General features: G+C 37.3%; 1 protein-coding gene across 1 annotated transcript in view; it reads right to left on the bottom strand.

Moving 5' to 3' along the window:
* DHX15 (DEAH-box helicase 15) overlaps positions 1-20331 on the bottom strand; it is a 53041-nt gene that overhangs the window by 17552 nt on the left and 15158 nt on the right. Inside the window, exons 4-6 of the mRNA XM_059066273.2 lie at positions 10598-10757; positions 8858-9076; positions 4099-4266 (exon numbers count right to left, since the gene is read on the bottom strand). Coding sequence (XP_058922256.1) covers positions 4099-4266; positions 8858-9076; positions 10598-10757 — 547 coding nt within the window. The remainder of the gene's footprint in view (positions 1-4098; positions 4267-8857; positions 9077-10597; positions 10758-20331) is intronic.

The following is a 20331-nucleotide window of genomic DNA, read 5'->3' as shown; positions in this document are numbered from 1 at the left end:
GATCTTCCCGGAATAGGGCTTGAACCTGAGTCCCCTGCGTTGGCAGGCGGATTCTTAACCAGAGCGCCACCAGGGAAGCTGTCAACCGTTCTTGATTAAAAACTTGAAAACTTACCATTGGTGCTATGTTACAAGTCCACATAAAAAGAACTCAGTAACTATTTGTAAAAGGAATACTAGTTAAGTACCAGTGCCCATAAAAGATTACGTTTAATATAGCCTACATTTAAAAACTTTAGTACTGAAAAGCTGTTTTGTTATTAGTTTTACCACAATCCTATTAGGAACCCTATTTTGCATAGATTAATACAATGAGTAAGATAACAAATAAGGTACTACCTTACAAAACGTGCTCGAATATAAAGTAATTTAACCAAAACATGAATCAAATAGTATTTTGTTTCACACTGGAAGCAGACTGTAACCCCTAAATGTTCCTATGTAATTTTATTTATTTATTTATTTACTTATTTTTGTGCTTTGTCACACTTTTCCTTTTTTAAATTGAAGTATGGTTGATTTACAACATTGTGTTACTTTCTGCTGTACAGTTTACATATACATATATCCACTCTTTTTAAGATTCTTTTCCCATCTAGGTCATTACAGAGTACTGAGTTCCCTGTGCTACACAGTAGGTCCTTATTAGTTACCTATTTTATATATAGTAGTGTGTATGTGTCAATCCCAATGCCCAATTTATCCCTCCCTGTAATTTTAAATGAATTTTGAGTATCAGTCAGTGACAGCACTCTTGAATGAAAGTCCCATTCTAGTAACTGGCACAGTTATGTTTAATTAATGAATTCATGACAAAAGAATCAAGCCTTGGCCTCTAGTTCTCTATTTTATAATATAAATAGGATATTACCAAAGTTGTAGCATTTAAAAAAGAGAACAGGAAAATAGCAACTGAATACCAGTTCTTACTGTTCTGGTATCCACCCACATTCCCTCATGTAACTTGTGTGCATCTTAATTCTTACCCTTCTTCTTTTCCCACAATCCCACCAATCCTTTCTTCTATTCTAACTGAACCTGCCAAGCCCTGGGTCTGATGGTCACTTACTTATCTCGCCTGCCAGTCACTGCTTGGCCTTAGTGCATTTCAGCAGTCTCAGGTTTTCAGCTGGCACTCCCACCTTCCCTGACCAGCTTCAAAATACATGATTTGTTGAGTGAATCCTCCTCTATAAACTTCTATAAAAATTGTTCACTTTCCCTGAAACATGCTGGGCTTCAATTGTCTCTCCTCATAAAGAATAATGCACCAATTACCAAGGGAAGTCCTCCCTCCCCTGGAATCATCCAGGGAGGCCATGACAGCACTCTTCTCAACCTCTAAGATGAAGCTGACTCACGCCAGGAGATAACATGATTTCCCAACAAGAGATCCTATAGCTTTAGCTGAATGAAACATCATTAGTGGATGATGAAATAGCACTGTGGCCCTTAGTTTTGATTCTGAATTAAAAGCCTGAGATGGGATCCCAAGGTGAGCCCAAGACCTGGGAACACCAACGGCCTCCCCTCAACATCTGTGGCCATCACACATACATCCAACTGCTGCTGAATCACTCTTTTCAGAAAGACAAAATTCTCCTAAATATCCTAGGATTTACCAGAACATGAAAAGCAATAGTTTAAAAAAACCAAACAACTAATTCTATTCCATGGGCTTAGGTTGTAGAGTCTACAAAATGTACCATGCACTGGACTGACACCAGACTGAACCTAAATTTCCAATATACTAGTATTAACAGAGCAAAGAAGAGCTCAGATATGAAGGGTTTTTTTTTTTTTTTTTTTTTTTTTTTTGCGGTACGCAGGCCTCTCACTGTCGCGGCCTCTCCCGTTGCGGAGCACAGGCTCCGGACGCACAGGCTCAGCGGCCATGGCTCACGGGCCTAGCTGCTCTGCGGCATGTGGGATCTTCCTGGACTGGGGCACGAACCCATGTCCCCTACATCGGCAGGCGGACTCTCAACCACTGCGCCACCAGGGAAGCCCTGAAGTAAGTTTTAATGTGTGGGCCCGATAGTTCTCAAACTAACTCAAAATGGAATGAAGAGAACTACATGAAAAGACAAGCATGGAAAATCTTGCTGTAAGCCAATTTTAACTCAAAAATAAATAAAAACACCATTTTAAAATTCAAACGAATGCAGATACACAAAGTATACATGATTTCAAGAAAAAATTAAATCACCTGCCTGGAGGATGTACTAACTCCTCTTTACTATAGAAAATGTTTACAAAACAGCTACTTTTATATACATCCATTGATAAAGCGTGAAGTTAAAAACTCCACAGAGAATGAGTACTTTTCAGTCAACAAATCAACTTCAAAATTATATACTAAAGTTATCAGTTAAAACTGTCCCCCAGGGCTTCCCTGGTGGCGCAGCGGTTGAGAGTCCGCCTGCCGATGCAGGGGACACGGGCTCGTGCCCTGGTCTGGGAAGATCCCACATGCTGCGGAGTGGCTAGGCCCGTGAGCCATGGCCGCTGAGCCTGTGCGTCCGGAGCCTGTGCTCCGCAACAGGAAAGGCCACAACAGTGAGAGGCCCACATACCACAAAAACAAACAAACAAAAAAACCCAAAACAAACTGTCCTCCAAAGTTCCGAATGCACATAAACAGAAAATGTTTTAAAACATATTCTAGAGACAGCACTGTGACAAAAATAATTGCAATGTTGAATATAATGAAGCTATGATCAGACTATTTTTTAAAAAGTCATATTCACTACTCTTGTTGATCTATGAAAAACTCAAAACCTAATATCTTTCCCTATCAATCTCCTGTTGATTTATATACCAATACGCTGGTGTTGTCTATCTTTTCAGTAAGTTCTTTCCATTTGAAAAATGTATCTGGTTCATTTAACTTTTACACAGCCATGTAAAGAGATAGTTAACCATGATACATTTAAATATCTTTATAATTTGTAATTTTCCAATCATAAAAAATGCTGGGAAAAAAGATTGAAAAAATACAGCAAAAAAAATTGTGAATGTTAGGCTAGAATACAGACATAAGAAAGCAATAAATTCCAAATCTGACTGACAAGCAAGTCATAAATGAGTAATATTTCCTAAGACTTTTCTACATGAATAAACTCAAGAAATCTATAACAGTTGTCACAAGGGCCTAGACTGTTCTAGATATGTTAGTACCCTGTATACAATAAGCTTAATCCCTGACAATCACCTCCCCAAGGTGATGAAGGTAATCAACTATACCCACTTTAAAATATGCAAACTTAGGACTGGGGAGGAGGGGGGGTGGGGGAGGAAAAAAAAATGCAAACTTTAAAACCAGATTAAGAATCGTACCAAAATTCACATGCAGCTTTCTATATAGCCTAATAAATGGCTGGGCTTTTTAGAAGCCAAGTTGACTCTAGTGGTTTTCCAACCTTTTCAAACAATGCAATCTTATTTTCAAAGGATCTATCAGAATCTCCATCTCTTAAAAAATAAAAGCATAGCTGCCTGTATCAAACTCAAATCTCCTTCCTATACATGGCCCCCCATACAAAGCACCCAGAAACTAGGCTGGAATACCCCTGGCTCCCTTCCTGTGCCAAGCAGATATCCACACCAAAAGGATCCACAGTACATGCCCTCAAGAAATCCAAATATTTACGCAGTGTGACTAGTGCTGCTGTTATTAGAGATCCATGCAGTCAATATTTCATACCTACAGATGACATTTGGTTAGGTCTTGACAAAAATTCTAGGCAGAAGCCAAGGCACTGAAGAAAAAAGTACTTAGTTTTTGCCAAGTGATTTAACGGGGAGAAAGACATTTGGCTGTGTCTTCCTCACCCCAATCAACCTTCCATTTGCTAAGGAGGAACTTTTGGGGAGAGAGGGAAGCAGTATCTGCTCTTACTCTAAGGTCCAAAGATGCAAAACTCTACTCAAATACATTTCTTTCTATTTACTTTGGAAATACAGGTAACTTTGTAGCATACAATTCAGATCACAATCACCCATAACTTACTCCTTTATAATTCAATATAGTTTGATATCCCACAGACAAATCTTTTGGCATTAATACAATGTTTATAGAGAACATTTCAATGCTACCTTTCTTCCAATTGCTCCGTTCTGCTTTTTTGGAGGCGGAGGCTCAAAAATGCGTTGCTGCTGCTGAGGTGGGAGTGTAGAGTACAGTGGAATGATTTTAATGTCACCAACTTCAGGGCCCAAATCATCAACCTCACGCTTTATTCTCTTACAGGCTTCATCAATTTCCTACAAAAGTTTGAGTTTGAAAATAAAATGAATACACACTGAAACATTTTAAGTATTTATCATAATCTTAGTTCTTTCTATGCAGCTTATTTTCATTCTAGTAATCAAAATTGATTTAGCAAATTTCACTGGGATTTCCAAAAATAATCTAAGAAACTGATTTCTGTAGTCAAATAAACACAAAATTGCCTTATTGGCATTCCACACCCTTTTTTCTTAGACTCGATATCCTAATTAATTCTCAACAAACTGTACTAAAATTGAAATTTCTCACCCAGGAATATTTAACTGCACTCATAACCTTTTCAATTTTCACAATCTAAAAGAAATTGATGTGCTAGATATTTTAAACAAGCCAATTAGGCTTTAATGTCACGTATCACTAATGCAATTACATGGAAGATTTGCTTCATTGTGCTTAATGAGAACACACACCTCTACAGTATCAACATAGATATTTAAGAACTAGGTTAACCCAAATATCTTAGAGCCTCTTCAAAAATTTCCCTACTACAGAAAACGATTCCAATACATTTGCATTCAAACCCAGTTTTAAAGAGAGGACACACAGTGAATACTGAGAGTGAGTGACAGGTAGACGGGAGGCTCTAGGGGATGGCAAAGGGACTTGAAAATGGGAAGGGAGCCAATTTTAAATTTTACAGAAGCTTTGATTTAGTTAAACTCAGAAGTACGCTAAATGATTTGGCAGTTTGTCCAATAATCTCAACCAGAAGTTACCCTTATTGACAAATTATCTTTTATTCAAAAGACAGAATGATTTTTAAACATTTATCGGGTTAATTTATTGTATATTATAATCAAGCTAGAGTAATTTTCCTTGAAATGATTGTAAATCAAAGTGCAACTCTGTTTCCATGTTAAAGAATACAAAGATTTTGGATACTTAAGAACAACAACAAAAAGGTTTTTTCATCAATTTCAAACATACCAGTTTTCTTGAATAACAGATAAGGTCTTGAAAACTGTGACACAGAAAATTACTACTAAGTATTTGATGTAATAGTTTCCTTTGAGATCTAAAGTTTCCAAACGAAAATGAAAGTTTGCTATTCACTGAAAAAAATATAACAAATGAAACAAATATTTTTACCAAAAAAACTGCTTTGAAATGCTGTACCTAGATTAGAATGCCCCCTGCTGGTATACAATACAAAATTAGACCTCTTCCCCACCCCACAAAAAAAAACTGAATACAAATCCAAAACTAGATGATTTTTTTTTTTTTTTTTTTTGGCGGTGCGCGGGCCTCTCACTGTTATGGCCTCTCCTGTTGCGGAGCACAGGCTCCGGACGCGCAGACTCAGCGGCCATGGCTCACGGGCCCAGTCACTCCGCAGCATGTGGGATCTTCCCGGTCCTGGGCATGAACCCGCGTCCCCTGCATCCGCAGGCAGACTCTCAACCACTGCGCCACCAGGGAAGCCCCAAAACTAGATTTTATGTATTACATATCCTATAGGAAAATTGACACCAGTATTTTCAATTTTGTTAATTCTATAATATATTGGACTGGAAAATAAATGGTCAGAAGCCACCAAATCCCAGATTTTATATAGAAAATTAAAAGTGCCCCAAATCATGCATTTGCAGACTCCAGAAATTTTAACGAGATTATTTTACTTGGAAGCACTGGAAGTATTTGCTAAGCATGTATGCAGCTAAAAACAAAATCACTATTGCACGGGATATAAAGACTACTCTAAAGAGGAGAGGGGAAAAAAAAAATGCCACACCATTTATGTTTTTATACAAAGTTCTAAACACTATGCTTTTAAACTCAGCAACAAAATTTTCCCTAAATTTAACCAAACTTCCAGAGTCAACACTGTCAGTTCTGAACACCACAAAGCTTATTAACATTCATCAGCACAATGCAACCTTCTGCTTAGTCATGAATTGAGAATTGAGACAAAAGTTTAAGAGTTTCTGAATTCAGGAAAGACTTTCAGCTCCAAAAGCATCAATATGTATGTTAGTAAATTAATTTAGACCCTACTAATTTAAAGAATCTCAACTCCTGCATGTGGAAAAGACACAGTGAAATTAAAGAAAAAAGAATGTACTGCTTAAAGAATGAAGGTTTCAACATCTTTAAGCATCTACAATTGATATTTCAATTATAATCATTCTTATCTAATTCAGTAGCACAGCTCCTCTAAGGAGTTCTTCTAGGAACACTTGATTTAATGGATTAACAAAAAATTAATACACATTCTAGAATTCACATGTTTTCCAACCTTTCACCAATTAAAACTGGTCTCTCCCCTCCCAAATTAACTCAAGGGACTATAGAGACACAACTGTTTACATGGTCAAAATGGTAACACGGTCATCATTTTTAAATGTCAAGATAGCTAAATTTTATGGATGCTATTCAAATTTATGGAGACAAGAGTACTGAATTCCCAGAATCTACCAATAACTGACCAAGTAAAAATAACAGGTTCACAGACATGAGGAACAGCAATATTGCTACCTTCTCCTTAAAGGTCTTTACATTCTTCAAGACTTCATCAGCCTTCTAAAGGAAACTTAAAAATGCGACAGGACACACATGTAAACCTAGTTCAATTACAGTAATACTTTATTGAAAGATACACACATTTGAAAATCTCGGGGCTTATTCCCTTCCCTTCCCCAGCTGTGGGGTAGCTGCCAAAATATCACCCACAGCAATTTAACTCATAGAAAAGCATCTCAGGTTGTTTCCATAAGGCCATCTGATATTTCTGATAGAATTCTAATATGCCTGTCTATCTGAACATAATGACTATTTTGAATAGCCGTTAAAAAAAACATGCTATGGGGCTTCCCTGGTGGTGCAGTGGTTGAGAGTCCGCCTGCTGATGCAGGGGACACGGGTTCGTGCCCAGGTCCAGGAAGATCCCACATGCCGCGGAGCAGCTGGGCCCGTGAGCCATGGCCGCTGAGCCTGCGCTCCGCAACAGGAGTGGCCACAACAGCGAGATGCCCGTGTACCGCAAAACAAAAAAAAACAAAAAAACATGCTATGCACTTTGGAGGAAGTGAGAAACTATAGAGACCATACACAAAAGAACAAAATGAATACAACAGCCTCAACACTGCATTATAGGATAAACATTGTTTACATGCTATCTAAAAAGCATTTGGTATTGTAAAACAGTTATACTCAAATAAAGATGTTAAAAAAAAAAAAAAAAAGCATTTGGTACTCTTGCTCAGAAAAAATATATAAAAATTGTTCCACTCAAAATGTATACCAAGGAAGACTAATACGTACAGAGATCTGTAAAACTGTATTTGCAACCCACCTTTTTTCCCAAAAGAACAAGTATGATTCTCTACTGCGAATGATTTTGCACCCCCAGGGGACATTTGGCAATGTCTACAGACTGGAGGAGTGTAACTGCATCTAATGCGTAAAGGCCAGAGATACTAAGAAACCCTACGATGCATGGGGTACCCAAAGCAAAGAATTAATCAGCCTACAACATAAATAGTGCTATGGTTGAAAAACCCTGCTCTGCAGAAAAGAAACTATGGCCAATGGGAGAGAAGTAATAAATCATATGGACAATACTGAAAAAATGCAAGGATAAAAAAATTACTCAACATTTATAGCTCTTAATGCAACAGCATCTGATCAAATATTATATATCAAGCATCCCTGCAGACTGAACGCAAATAAGATAATTCACATTCTAGTGGAGGTGAATGAACAGCACAGATACAGAACATTTCCAGACATAAAGAAAGTTGTAATGGAATAGCACTGCTCTAGAACCTTGCTAGGAATAAAACTCAGGCCCTACCTGACCTACTGAATCAGAATCTACAAGTTTTCTAAGTGATCAGTACATATATTAGTTTGAGAAACAAGTTCTAGAAAATTCACAAAGCCTACTATAGCAAATGACAAGCTTTAAGAAAACCTCTAGAAAAAGGCTTTCTAAAACTATTTTATCCAGATAGCTTTCATTGAGCTTACTTAGCCATCAAGAATTTTTCAGCACACCTGTAAACATCCTGTTGGATGAGTTTAGAAAATGCTGCATCTGAGAATAAAATTCCTATCTTATGTAAATTCTAACTAAGGAATTTCAGTGATTCCTTCCAATCCTCAGTAAACACATGCAAGAAGACAAAAACAAAACACACATTTGTTTTGATGGTAGATGGGCACTTGAGTTACCTGAGTTTACTTACAAACTAAATTACTGACTATAATAACCAGATTTCACATCACCTGTGATTCAAATTCATACCTCAGCAAAACTGCAAATTAACACAACACTACTCACCACCCAGGTCTCTCCAAAGTTGAGACTACAACTGTTAAATCTTGAAATTCTAAAAGCATTTAATATTCTTAGGGTAATTAACTAGAACACAAAGACTAATGGTATAAAAGGGTATTCCTAGAGTACATAGATAAAAGGAGTTAAATATTTCATATATATATACGATCAGGTTGAAGAAAAACTTTAAATACTGGGATAAGAAATATATGGTTAATATATGCTGAGTTCTTAAAGCTGTTGCCGAATAGAAACAATATAAATAACGAAGCAAATAATGACAATACCTCTTGACCAGTTAAGAAAAGTAGAAGATCTCCCTCCTCCTCTTCACACATATGAATCTGGATCACGGTTCGAATTGCTGCTTCAAGATAATCTCTCTCTGGTTCGGGAGTATAAAAGATCTCAACAGGATGTGTACGCCCAGGAATAGTTAAGAGAGGACAGTTATCAAAGTAAATCTGGAATTTTCCTGCATCTAGAGTAGCGCTCATAACTATAACCTGAAAAGAAAACAGTAAATTAAGTGAAGCTGTCTTCAAAGATCCTTACGTGGTTTTAAAGTAAAAAACAGAAGAGTAATGTTTACTGCTCCAAATATGTCAATATGCCTAAATAAATTGTGATTAAAAAAATCAAATACAGAAAAACTGTGCTATAGTAAGCTATTTACATTTTTAAAAAGTAGGAATAAACCTGGCATCCAATAAATAAACTAGAATACATGTTCGTGAAGCAACACCTTAAAAACCAAAGTTTATATAATTACGTAATATGTAAAAGGGATTGGTAAAAGACAACATAAATATGTAGGATGATTGCAGCTATGTTATTAAAACAAAACATGACAACCTTGCACATAAGGGAAAACAGGAAGAAAGCGCAAAAACAAAACAAAACAAAACATTTCTCCATTCTTCCAAACCATCTTTATTTAGCATATGTTCTTCAGAAAATTTTCTAAAACAGAGGCTTTCTATACTGCTGTAAAAGCCACAGTGAAAAAAGGCTGTTCAGGTGCAGGGTTGCATGATCATGTAGTCACCCTTTTATTTAAATTATGATGTTATATGACCCATTAAAAACATACTTAAATAGAAGGCTCCCCCCTTAAACATTCCACTAGAGTTCTTAATTTCTACTTTTGAGTTCCTACCTAAAAATTTCAGTAGCTCATAAGGTTTAATCAATAATGACAGTACTCATATAGTTATTCAAATATATTCTTTAAAAGCATAAATTTAATATTTATAAGCCAAATCATACTCAGTATCAATTTTTCTTAAGACCCAGAATCTTTCTGCCTAATATACAAAACCCTCTGTAACACATACACTAACACACAATACTAAGTTCCAATGAATGGTACACACATACACACACACAATGCAAAAGGGGAACTTTAACTTTGGGAGACAAAAATGTCAGCATATTCAGTCAGTTTTAAGGCCTATCAACACAGTAACACTGGCCAGGGTCTAAGTGGTATAATGGACAGAAAAACAAACAAACAAACACAAGACCCTAGATAAGGGAAGGCATTTCTAAGGAATGGTTTATTCTGGGTATAGTTATTCCAATCTCCAGCATTACGAGTTATAATGAGCGTGTTTGTGTTGGGACAAGGACAAAGATTTGATCCTTAATGAAGGCGTTCCCTGTACTTAATAAAGTCAGGGTGAGCAGAAGGCTTAAAAACACCATTAGATCATTTAAAACAAAACAAAAAACTGGGTGGGTTAGAAACTGAAAAGATTTGGCTTAAAAATACATTACTAAAAAAAATTACCAAAAAGATTTGGTTTAAAAATGCATTACCAAAAATATATACTTAAAGTCTAAAAGACACAGCAAGGTAAATTAGAAAGAAAGGATAAACCACTACAGGTACTCTCATTGGTTGCTTCTTTTACAGGTGATTATTTTTTGTAGTCGATTAGAGTGATCATCATGTGCTCCCTGTTTTTTATATATACATACATATATAGGTATTTTTTAAGAACCAAACAAATAAATTAATTCACCTTTAAATCTGATCTCTGTCTAACAACCTCCTTCAGAACACCCATGAGAATATCTGTAGCCAATGTCCTTTCATGAGCCTCATCAAGAATTATTACACCATAACGCTCCAAGAGAGGATCATTCATAGCTTCACGAAGTAACATCCCATCAGTCATATACCTATATTGACAAAGAACATGTTAGTTAAGGTTCATTTAGGGCATTTTAAAGCTAAACTTCATGACGTACATATGAAATGCAAAGACATCAGGTAAGTCAAAATTAAACCCTTGTTCAAACCAAATGTGCTATTGTTTCATAATCAATTGCAAAATTAAGCTTCCAGAAAAACTTTTCAGTGACTATATCAAAGTTATACATTATCAAATCCTGTCAAGTGAGCCTGTAATACTGCCATGCATTGAGAAAACAAGGTAAATCTGATGATGGAATGTAACAAACACATGGTTTCACACAAATGCCAAAGCAAAATTAGTCACTTAAATAAATTTCTTAAAAACAAAATTAAATTTAAAAATATTCAACCTGCGAATAAAACTAAGAAACCATTTTAAGTTGCTTTATCACACTACAGCACTAAAATGTTGTATTTCTTTAAAATCTTAATAACTCCCCACTTACACTAACAGACTCCTGGTTCAAAAGGAATAAGAGAGCACAAATCTACCATCTTTCTTTCCCCAGCCCCATCCACTTCAATAAAATGATGGTGAAGAATCATAAAAAGGAATATATTCATGGAATGAGTAGCAGCATTAGCACTATGGAAATGCTGATAAACACATATGGAAGAGAAAAGGCAAATAGCATTAGCTGTATCAATGAAGCAAAGAGGAAAACTAGGCTTAGGGATGTCTCAAGAGAAGACAGCTAATGTGTAATACAGGCACTCAGAAGAAGGGTGGTTTGCAGAAGGCTGTATGGGTCAGCCATCTCCTGTCCATTCCATTCTGGTTGCTACTGTCACTAACACAAAACTCTATCCTACATTTGGCACCTGGACAAATTGCAAATGCTGAAGTCACAGGTCATTCAGTTAAAATACAAATCCATGGTTTTATTTACAGAATTAAAATCAGTATAAAAATCTGATGTCATCATTTATGACTTCACTATTCTGGCTCTATTTTTGACAAATTAATCTAATCTTTCACGGACCAACTTGGTATTTTTAGCTAAGGCCATCGGTTGGAGCACCAAGTTCAGCAAAATGACAGTATACAACCCACATGAAGCCTTCTTTTTACCTGAACTTAACTGTAAATTAAGACTTTTGGCAAAGAAATCCATCTTTACTCTTTATGTGTTATGTTTCTTTCTTCTTTGGTCCTATTTTTTTTTTTTTTTTTTTTTGCGGTATGCGGGCCTCTCACTGTTGTGGCCTCTCCCGTTGCGGAGCACAGGCTCCGGACGTGCAGGCCCAGCGGCCATGGCTAACGGGCTTAGCTGCTCCGCGGCATGTGGGATCTTCCCGGACCAGGGCACGAACCCGTGTCTCCTGCATCGGCAGGCGGATTCTCAACCACTGCGCCACCAGGGAAGCCCTGGTCCTATTTTAAAAAGGAAGCTACCACATTCCTGGCATCGACACGGCATTACCTGCAAGATTATTTTATATTAAAACCATGATGCAAAAACAGAGCCAATTAAACTATGACTCAACGCCTTAACCACAGTGCACCACGGTGCATGAATCAGCTACACTATCCTCTAGATGCTCTGAAATATCTTTGATCTCTTTGAGGACATGTGGTGCTTTCTCCTGCCTTCAGATGTTATTACTGACATGAGCTGGGCAGTCCTTTTGCACATTATCTCAGTAGCAAAACATTAATACAACTTCATCTACTTGTGGATAATTTCCTTAGATTCAACAAAGCTCTTGTCTGTTGCTTTGCAAGGCAAAACACCCGAACTGGTCACTCTTTGAACAGCAAATATCTGCTTAAATACTATCAAATTTACACTCTACTGCTCAGTTTGCAAGCCAACTCATTTCAACATGGAATCCTAGTGTAGTATTTTGAAGATACTTTAATTAACAAATGAACTCAACATATGTAGTTACAGCAATACATATTACCTATCTGAAATGACAACTTGTACAGCTAGATCAAGTTCAAGCATTGACAACCACCTAACTTCCTTCCACCTGTTTATAAGACCTTCATAGACTGTAAAATACATTCTAATTTCACACATTAAAATTGTGATTAAAAAGCCACTGAAGTATCAAACTCTCACTTGGAAACTCCTTAAAAAAAACAAAAAACAAACCACCCTTTTATTTTGATCTTTTCTCATATTCCTCAAACTTCAGACCACCAAAACACTATGGAGGCATCCAAAAGGAGAGCTAACCCAAATACTCATTCTTTCATATTTTTCTGAGAAGAGGGGAAAGGTTACAAATGGCAGTTTATAAATATTATAAATTAAATTAATGGAACTATTATTTGCCCTTTTATTAACAACTTGTATTACCTATTACCAAGTTTAACGGTCACCTAAACCTGAACCCTCTGACTTCCAGATTCTACAGACTCCTAATAGTTCAATATTGATTAGATCAGAACCCAGTGATCCAATTCTATGAGATGTTACAGTTAATTATCTCCTGCATCACCAGCTAATATGGGAAGCCTGCTGTTTGTACAACAGAGAGAGCTTCAGGAAAAAGGACATTTTTGAAGTTGGAAAATTGCTCTCAAAGATACAATCAAATTTGCTGCTTTCCCAGTGAAGAAAACTGAGTACTAGCAGTTAACTTTTCCAGGGTCTCAAAACCAGTTAAATAGCTTACTAAGACTAGGTATCAGTGTACTGATTCCCAATCCCATGCCCCTCCTACACTAACACACTCTCCTCAAAGTCCCAGATAAATAAAGAAAAAGCTACCTGGTGATTTGCTGTACTGCTAGATGTATGAAACCCTTTGCTAAAAAAAACAAAGTAACCTGAAACAGAGCACAAAAAAGGGAGAACCAGGTAGGTACTGGTGGTCCTATTAAAACCCTAACCATTTTCTTTTCGTTAGGTCAAGTTTTACTACCTTTCATAGTAGTGATAAAATACTTAACCCAGACTAAGGGGTGAGCCATAAAAACAGGGGGTCACAATAATAAATTGTAATTACATTATTTTGAAGTTTCAGTAATGGACTAGTAAACAAAAATTGCACAGGACAGCCAAACTCTACATTTTACTGGATACCCTATTCTCCACAGTGCTTTTTTTAACTGTCTTAGGACAAAGACTAGCTTAAAAAGCCATCAGCATCACCTGGGAACTGGTTAGAAATACAGAACTGGCCTCACCTCAGACCTACTTAATCAAAAATTCTGAAGGTGAGGCATAGCAATCTGTGTTCTAACAAGCTTTCGTATGATTTTGATGCTTGCTAACTTGTGGAAAGCACTGGTCTAAATTAATCAAGTTAAACAAGAGGCAGGGCCCTGGCGGTCCAGTGGTTGGGACTCCAAGCTTCCAATGCAGGGGGCCCAGGTTCAATCCCTGGTTGGGAACTAAGATACCGCAAGCCACGTGGCATGGGCAAAAACCCCCACAAAACACGTCTTTGGCGCTATTAAAATAAAACTTAAAAAAAAAAAAAAAGACAGATTAAGCCAAGTAGATGGTTAAGGTGGCAAAAACATCCTTAGAGCAAGTCAGAAACAGTCCCTATTTCCAACCAGGACTGTCTATATAATAAAACAAACCAAAAAACCCAGTGTGCTAAGTACTATCAATTTAGCTTAAGTATTTTTTGCAGTCAATGGGCACAGGCAGACGGCATGGTACAAGCCAACCGCAAACTCTGATCCCAACCAATGTCACAAATTCTGATATAAACAAAGCACTTTAAAACATTATGTACTGCAAACCTGTTGTTTATAGTTTTCTTTACATATATTTATAATTTTTGAAACATCAAGTAGTCTGATTCAAAGAAAAGTCATAAAGGGAAAAAAGATCCACAGAAAGGTGACAACTGCTTTGCAAAATGAATACCAGAAATTTAAAGTTTTTAATAATAAACTATGTATTATTCATAACTTTAATGAATGCCAACAATGCTCAAGTTATGAGTGATGAAAAACTGACTAGGGCTTCCCTGGTGGCACAGTGGTTGAGTCTGCCTGCCAATGAGGGGACATGGGTTCGAGCCCTGGTCCGGGAGGATCTCACATGCCGTGGTGCAACTAAGCCCGTGCGCCACAACTACTGAAGCCCACGTGCCCTAGAGCCCGTGCTCCACAACAAGCCACCACAATGAGAAGCCCGTGCGCCGCAACAAAGAGTAGCCACAACTCACCGCAACCAGAGAAAGCCCGCGTGCAGGAACGAAGAAAAAAATCTGACTGTATAGGTAAGCAATCCTCAGTAACAGCGTTCTCTGTGGGGGGCGGTGTAATAAAAGACTCCCTGCCTCAGTGCGAACCCCCAATTCCAGACTGATCAAAGATGTTTAAGACAAAAACATACTAGAATACAGAATACATGGAGGATTATTTAAAACCACCTTGGCCAGAGTATGATGTAAAATCCAACATTAAAAAGTGGTTAAACACTTGTATAAAATTCATGTTTCTGCAAGGCATGAAATGTCATAAACAAGGCAAGGAAACAAATGGCAAACTAGGCAAAAACTGCAACTCATATCCAGAATGCCAACTGCTAAAAGCTCATACAAATCAGTAAGAAAAAGGCCGACCAACAATAGAACAACCATAGGACAAAGAATAGAAAGTTACCAAATTTCATCAATCCTATAATACTGTATATTTTTCAAATTTACCTTCTCTGTGATTGGCATGCATTTTATTTTTTTAATTTTTATTTTTTCCACTCATGATTTTTTAAATTGAAGTATAGTTAATTTACAATGTTGTGTTAGTTTCTGCTGTACAGCAAGGTGATTCAGTTATACATATACATACTTTTAAAATATATACTCTTTTCCATTATGGTTTATCATAGGATATTGAATATAGTTCTCTGTGTTATACAGTAGGACCTTGTTGTTTAAAGCATACATTTTAAAATAGCACCTTACAAACGACTGTCAACCAGGTAGCAATACTCCTGCAAAGATGAAAAAAGCATCTCAGATTCCAAAAAGAAATACAAATGGCCCCTAAATACATGTAAAGATGCTCAATTTCATACAAAAGAAATGCAAACTAAAACCATAATGAGATTCTATTTTTCACTTACAATACTGAGAAAGATTAAAAAAAAAAAAAAAAAAGTTCCACAACGAAGTGTCGGCAAGGGCATGGAAACTGCCGCTCATTTGCTCATCCCTTACTGGTCTGAGTAGATAAAATCTCTGTGAAGGGAAATCTGGCCACAGCTAATAAATTCAAACACACCCTTTGATCCAACCAGTTTTTTTTTTTTTTTTTTTTTTTTGCGGTACGCGGGCCTCTCACTGTTGTGGCCTCTCCCGTTGCAGAGCACAGGCTCTGGACGCGCAGGCGCAGCGGCCACGGCTCACGGGCCCAGCCGCTCCGCGGCATGTGGGATCTTCCCGGACCGGGGCACAAACCCGTGTCCCCTGCATCGGCAGGCGGACTCCCAACCGCTGCGCCACCAGGGAAGCCCCAACCAGTTTCATTTTTAAGAAACTCATTTCACAGATATACTCACCTGTACACATGTGTGAAAAAATGTGTGTACAAGATTGTAAGGGAGTACATAGGGCAGCAACCGATTTTAATAACAAAAACTGTAAATGTGAGTGTCCATCAGAAGAATTAAACTATGCAGCCATTAAAAAGAATGAGGCAACTTTATGTTTATTGTTCTACAACAATCTCCAAGATAAATATAAATGAAATCAGCAGCCATACATCTTGAACCAGCCCTACTATAAACTCTGAATTAATCTGTTCTGAAAATCCTAGTTACACAGTGCTTTTCCAACACTGTTAGGGTTTTGGTTACCTTTCAAAGTATAGGCTTTATCCTGGCATGATTAAATATGCATGTAAATCAAAACTATGTTTTTAGAGGATCCAAAATTTGTCTCAGCATGACCCAAAGAAATTCTTGGTATCTGCTTCAAAGAGTATTTAGTATAAATGACAGAAACTGTTAATTCTGAGTAATTAGATTTACTGCTTTACAAATACTTACACATAACTATATGGAAAGATAAAGAATGAGGATGGAGAAGAATAACAACGCATACAATGGTTAAGAACACATCCTTGTTGCAAGACAAACCTTGATCAAGTCCCTGCTTTCTTATTGGTGTTCAACCTTGAACAAGTTCACCTTCTCTAACACTCCATTTGTTGAAAAATGAGAATATGGTAGCTATTGTTTAAATTAAATAAAACAATGTATATAAAACACCTAACTGCACCAACTGCCTGGCACTTGGTAAGTATTTCATACAGTAGAACTCTACACTACACTCTTAACTAACTAATGAATGAATCCTTGGGAAAACCACCCTTACTCTACAAACATACTGTAGTATAACTACACTTTTGTCCCTGCCAGTTGGGTCAACATAATCATATGTGACATGATGATCAACTTTTAGAACAGAAAAGAGAATTGTATGTATGTATCCTAAGTTGTGTGCTCCAGTAAAGCCTGAAAAAGATAAATCACACACACAAAAGCTATCAAATGTGTGAGATAACTACAGAAGAGTGAAAGGTGTCTGGAATTCCAGAATTCCAAAAGACTGAACTCTCTTAAATTCCAGAAAAGCAACACCTGTGTATTTTGCAAGTGTTGAGGTTTAGATCCCACCTTTAGAACTAGACATTTTACTAAGCAATGGACTGTAAAGGGCCCATATTCAAGGAAATGGGTTGGTCCTACATTAACAGATAGATGAATGAATGTATAGGTTTTAAGCTAAAATAAAATGTTTAACGTTTTCATAAATTTTCTATTTACCACTGTTTTTTAAAAATTTTTGACTGCCTTGGGTTTTTGTTGGTGCTTGCGGGCTTTCTCTAGTTGTGGCGAGCGGGGGCTACTCTTTGTTGCGGTGTGCAGGCTCCTCATTGCGGTGGCTTCTCTTGTTGCAGAGCACGGGCTATAGGCACGCTGACTTCAGTAGTTGTGGCTCACGGGCTCTAGAGTGCAGGCTCAGCAGTTGTGGCGCACGGGCTTAGTTGCTTCACGGCATGTGGGATCTTCCTGGACCAGGGCTTGAACCCGTGTTCCCTGCATTGGCAGGCGGATTCCTAAGCAGTGTGCCAACAGGGAAGCGCTACCACTGTTTTTAGACTAACCCAGTACAATCCAGTCAAGTGACATATGTGTCTCTATTAAAGAAAAGCTACCCATATTAAAATGCCTACACAACAGGTTTGTGTATGGTCATTTCTTCAAAGTTATAATGGATCAAAACTTTTGAAAGAGACAATAAAAGAAGTACTTACACACTTTCCTACCACACAACCAATTTTTGTTTAAAGCCCCTATTGGTAGAATAATTTTTTAATGACAACAGTAAGGAACAGAAAAATAACAAAGCTAAAACAGTTTGCATTTATCAGGAATATTATTAGAAGACAGAACTACATATAGTACAGTGATTTTTATAAAATATTGTTTTTTTCACCAGCGAATATGGTGAGTCTAAACACCCTACCCTTCCTTCACAATACCAACACTATGAAATGGTTGATTTCCAAAAAAAAAAAAAAAAACCAACAACAAACAATCTTTAAACATGCTTACAGTGAATGCTATTATACTTATTAAACAGCTACTGATAAAGTTATCAAATATCTTCATCCGTCAAAACAATTTTTTTCCAATATCAGTACTTCTGTATGCCATGTGCACAAAAAAAGTTGATCATACGTTTTAAGTATATAGAAGTCAGTTTAAAAAATGAAGTTTTTTACCTCTTTCAAGTGACCTGGTTATTTCTGGACTCCTCACTAACTTAAGAAAGTCTTCTGTGCATGTCCAAAATAGCTAGCACTGTATGTCTCAGTTCTATGAATTTATTTAGACAACTTCACAAACCTGATCCACAAGAACACAGCCATTTAAAAAAGCAAGACATTTTGTTGTTCAATATTGAGATCTCCTAAAGGACAGCTCACATACAATCCACTAAAGCACAATCTAAGTTTACTGTGTAGAAAAATAAAGATGGGAGCATCCAATCTGATTCTGCAGACATCACATTAGTAAATAATGGTGGTTAAGAATGAAATAATGACTGAGTTTCTTCTTTCAATGTCCAATATTTGTTTAATGGGCTATTAAGTTGTTAGAACAATAAATACTTATTAGGTTCTTAGAACTAAACTACTAAATAAACAAGAATTCTGAGTTATTTCTTTAGGCCTAGGGTGTCATGAAAAAACTGACATTAAGCATGCTGTGAACCAAAGTAGCATGGGAACTTCTACTCTACTTAAAATCTAGCTTATCTACCTAGTTAATTTGCCCATTTAAGTCTCACCATCCTTCTCAGCTAAGATGAAATACCACCTCTTCTGTGAAATCATCTACACAATTCATGTGACATTCAAACTATCTTCTTCTTCTTTTTTTTTTTGGTGGTACACAGGCCTCTCACTGTTGTGGCCTCTCCCGTTGCGGAACACAGGCTCCGGATGCGCAGGCTCAGCGGCCATGGCTCACAGGCCCAGCCACACCGCGGCATGTGGGATCTTCCCGGACCGGGGCACGAACCCGTGTCCCCTGCATCAGCAGGCAGATTCTCAACCACTGCGCCACCAGGGAAGCCCCAAACAACCTTCTTAATTGCTTCATAGCTTACCTCCCCAAACAAGTCAGAAAAGAGCCAGCAACACTAGCTCAGTTCCTTTATATACATAACGATTCTTTCACTGGTAAAGGGATAAAGATTTATATAGGCTCACATTCAGTTTGACATATTCTTAGCAAAAGCATTACCCAGTATGAGCAACACTAATCTTACTATAACCAAAACACTATATTTAGCATGATATCGGTTACAATGAGAACAAATCACTATTAGATGTAAACAGTCACATGGAAAGGTACTATACAGTACTCGGAATAGTTTGCAATCTACAATGTTTTAATGCAATTCTAGTATCAAAAAAACGGACAGGGGATCCCCTGGTGGTCCAGTGGTTAAGAATTCACCTTCCAATGCAGGGGACATGGGTTCGATCCCTGGTCTGGGAACTAAGATCCCACATGCCGCTGCAGGGCAACTAAGCCCGCCCGCCACAACTTCTGAGCCCTCTCGCGCTAGAGCCCACACACAGCTAGAGGGCCCACGTGCCAAAACTGAGCCCTCACACGGCAATCAGAGAGAAGCTTGCGTGATGCAAAAGATCCCACGTGCCCCAACTAAGACCTGACGCAGCCAAATTAATTAATTAATTATTTAAGAAATGGACCAAAAAAAGCCAAACAGAAAACATCAAATCCCACTTATCAAGTATACAGCCTCACAGTTATTAACTGAAATGCTGAAGATCAGCAGCCAAAGAATACAGCTTTATTTGGCAAACAGCCAAAATACATTTGGTATGTGTTTCAGAGTTAGAGATCTAATCAAGCAAAAGAAATTAACAATAGAAAAATAAGGAAACTAAATCATTTTTTTTCAAAATATATTGCCTATTCTGCAAATATTCATAATTTTTGAAGGAAATGTTCTCCCATCTTCACAACAGAATTTGCAAAGCCAGGATCAATGTGTAGGTTTTACTTAGTGGTTTTTTTAAAAAATTTATTTGGCTGC

The sequence above is a fragment of the Kogia breviceps genome, chromosome 6 (genome assembly GCF_026419965.1).
Source record: "Kogia breviceps isolate mKogBre1 chromosome 6, mKogBre1 haplotype 1, whole genome shotgun sequence".
Lineage (NCBI taxonomy): Eukaryota > Metazoa > Chordata > Mammalia > Artiodactyla > Physeteridae > Kogia > Kogia breviceps.
Note: the sequence above shows the minus strand (reverse complement) of the source record. Positions and strands in the feature narration are given on the sequence as shown.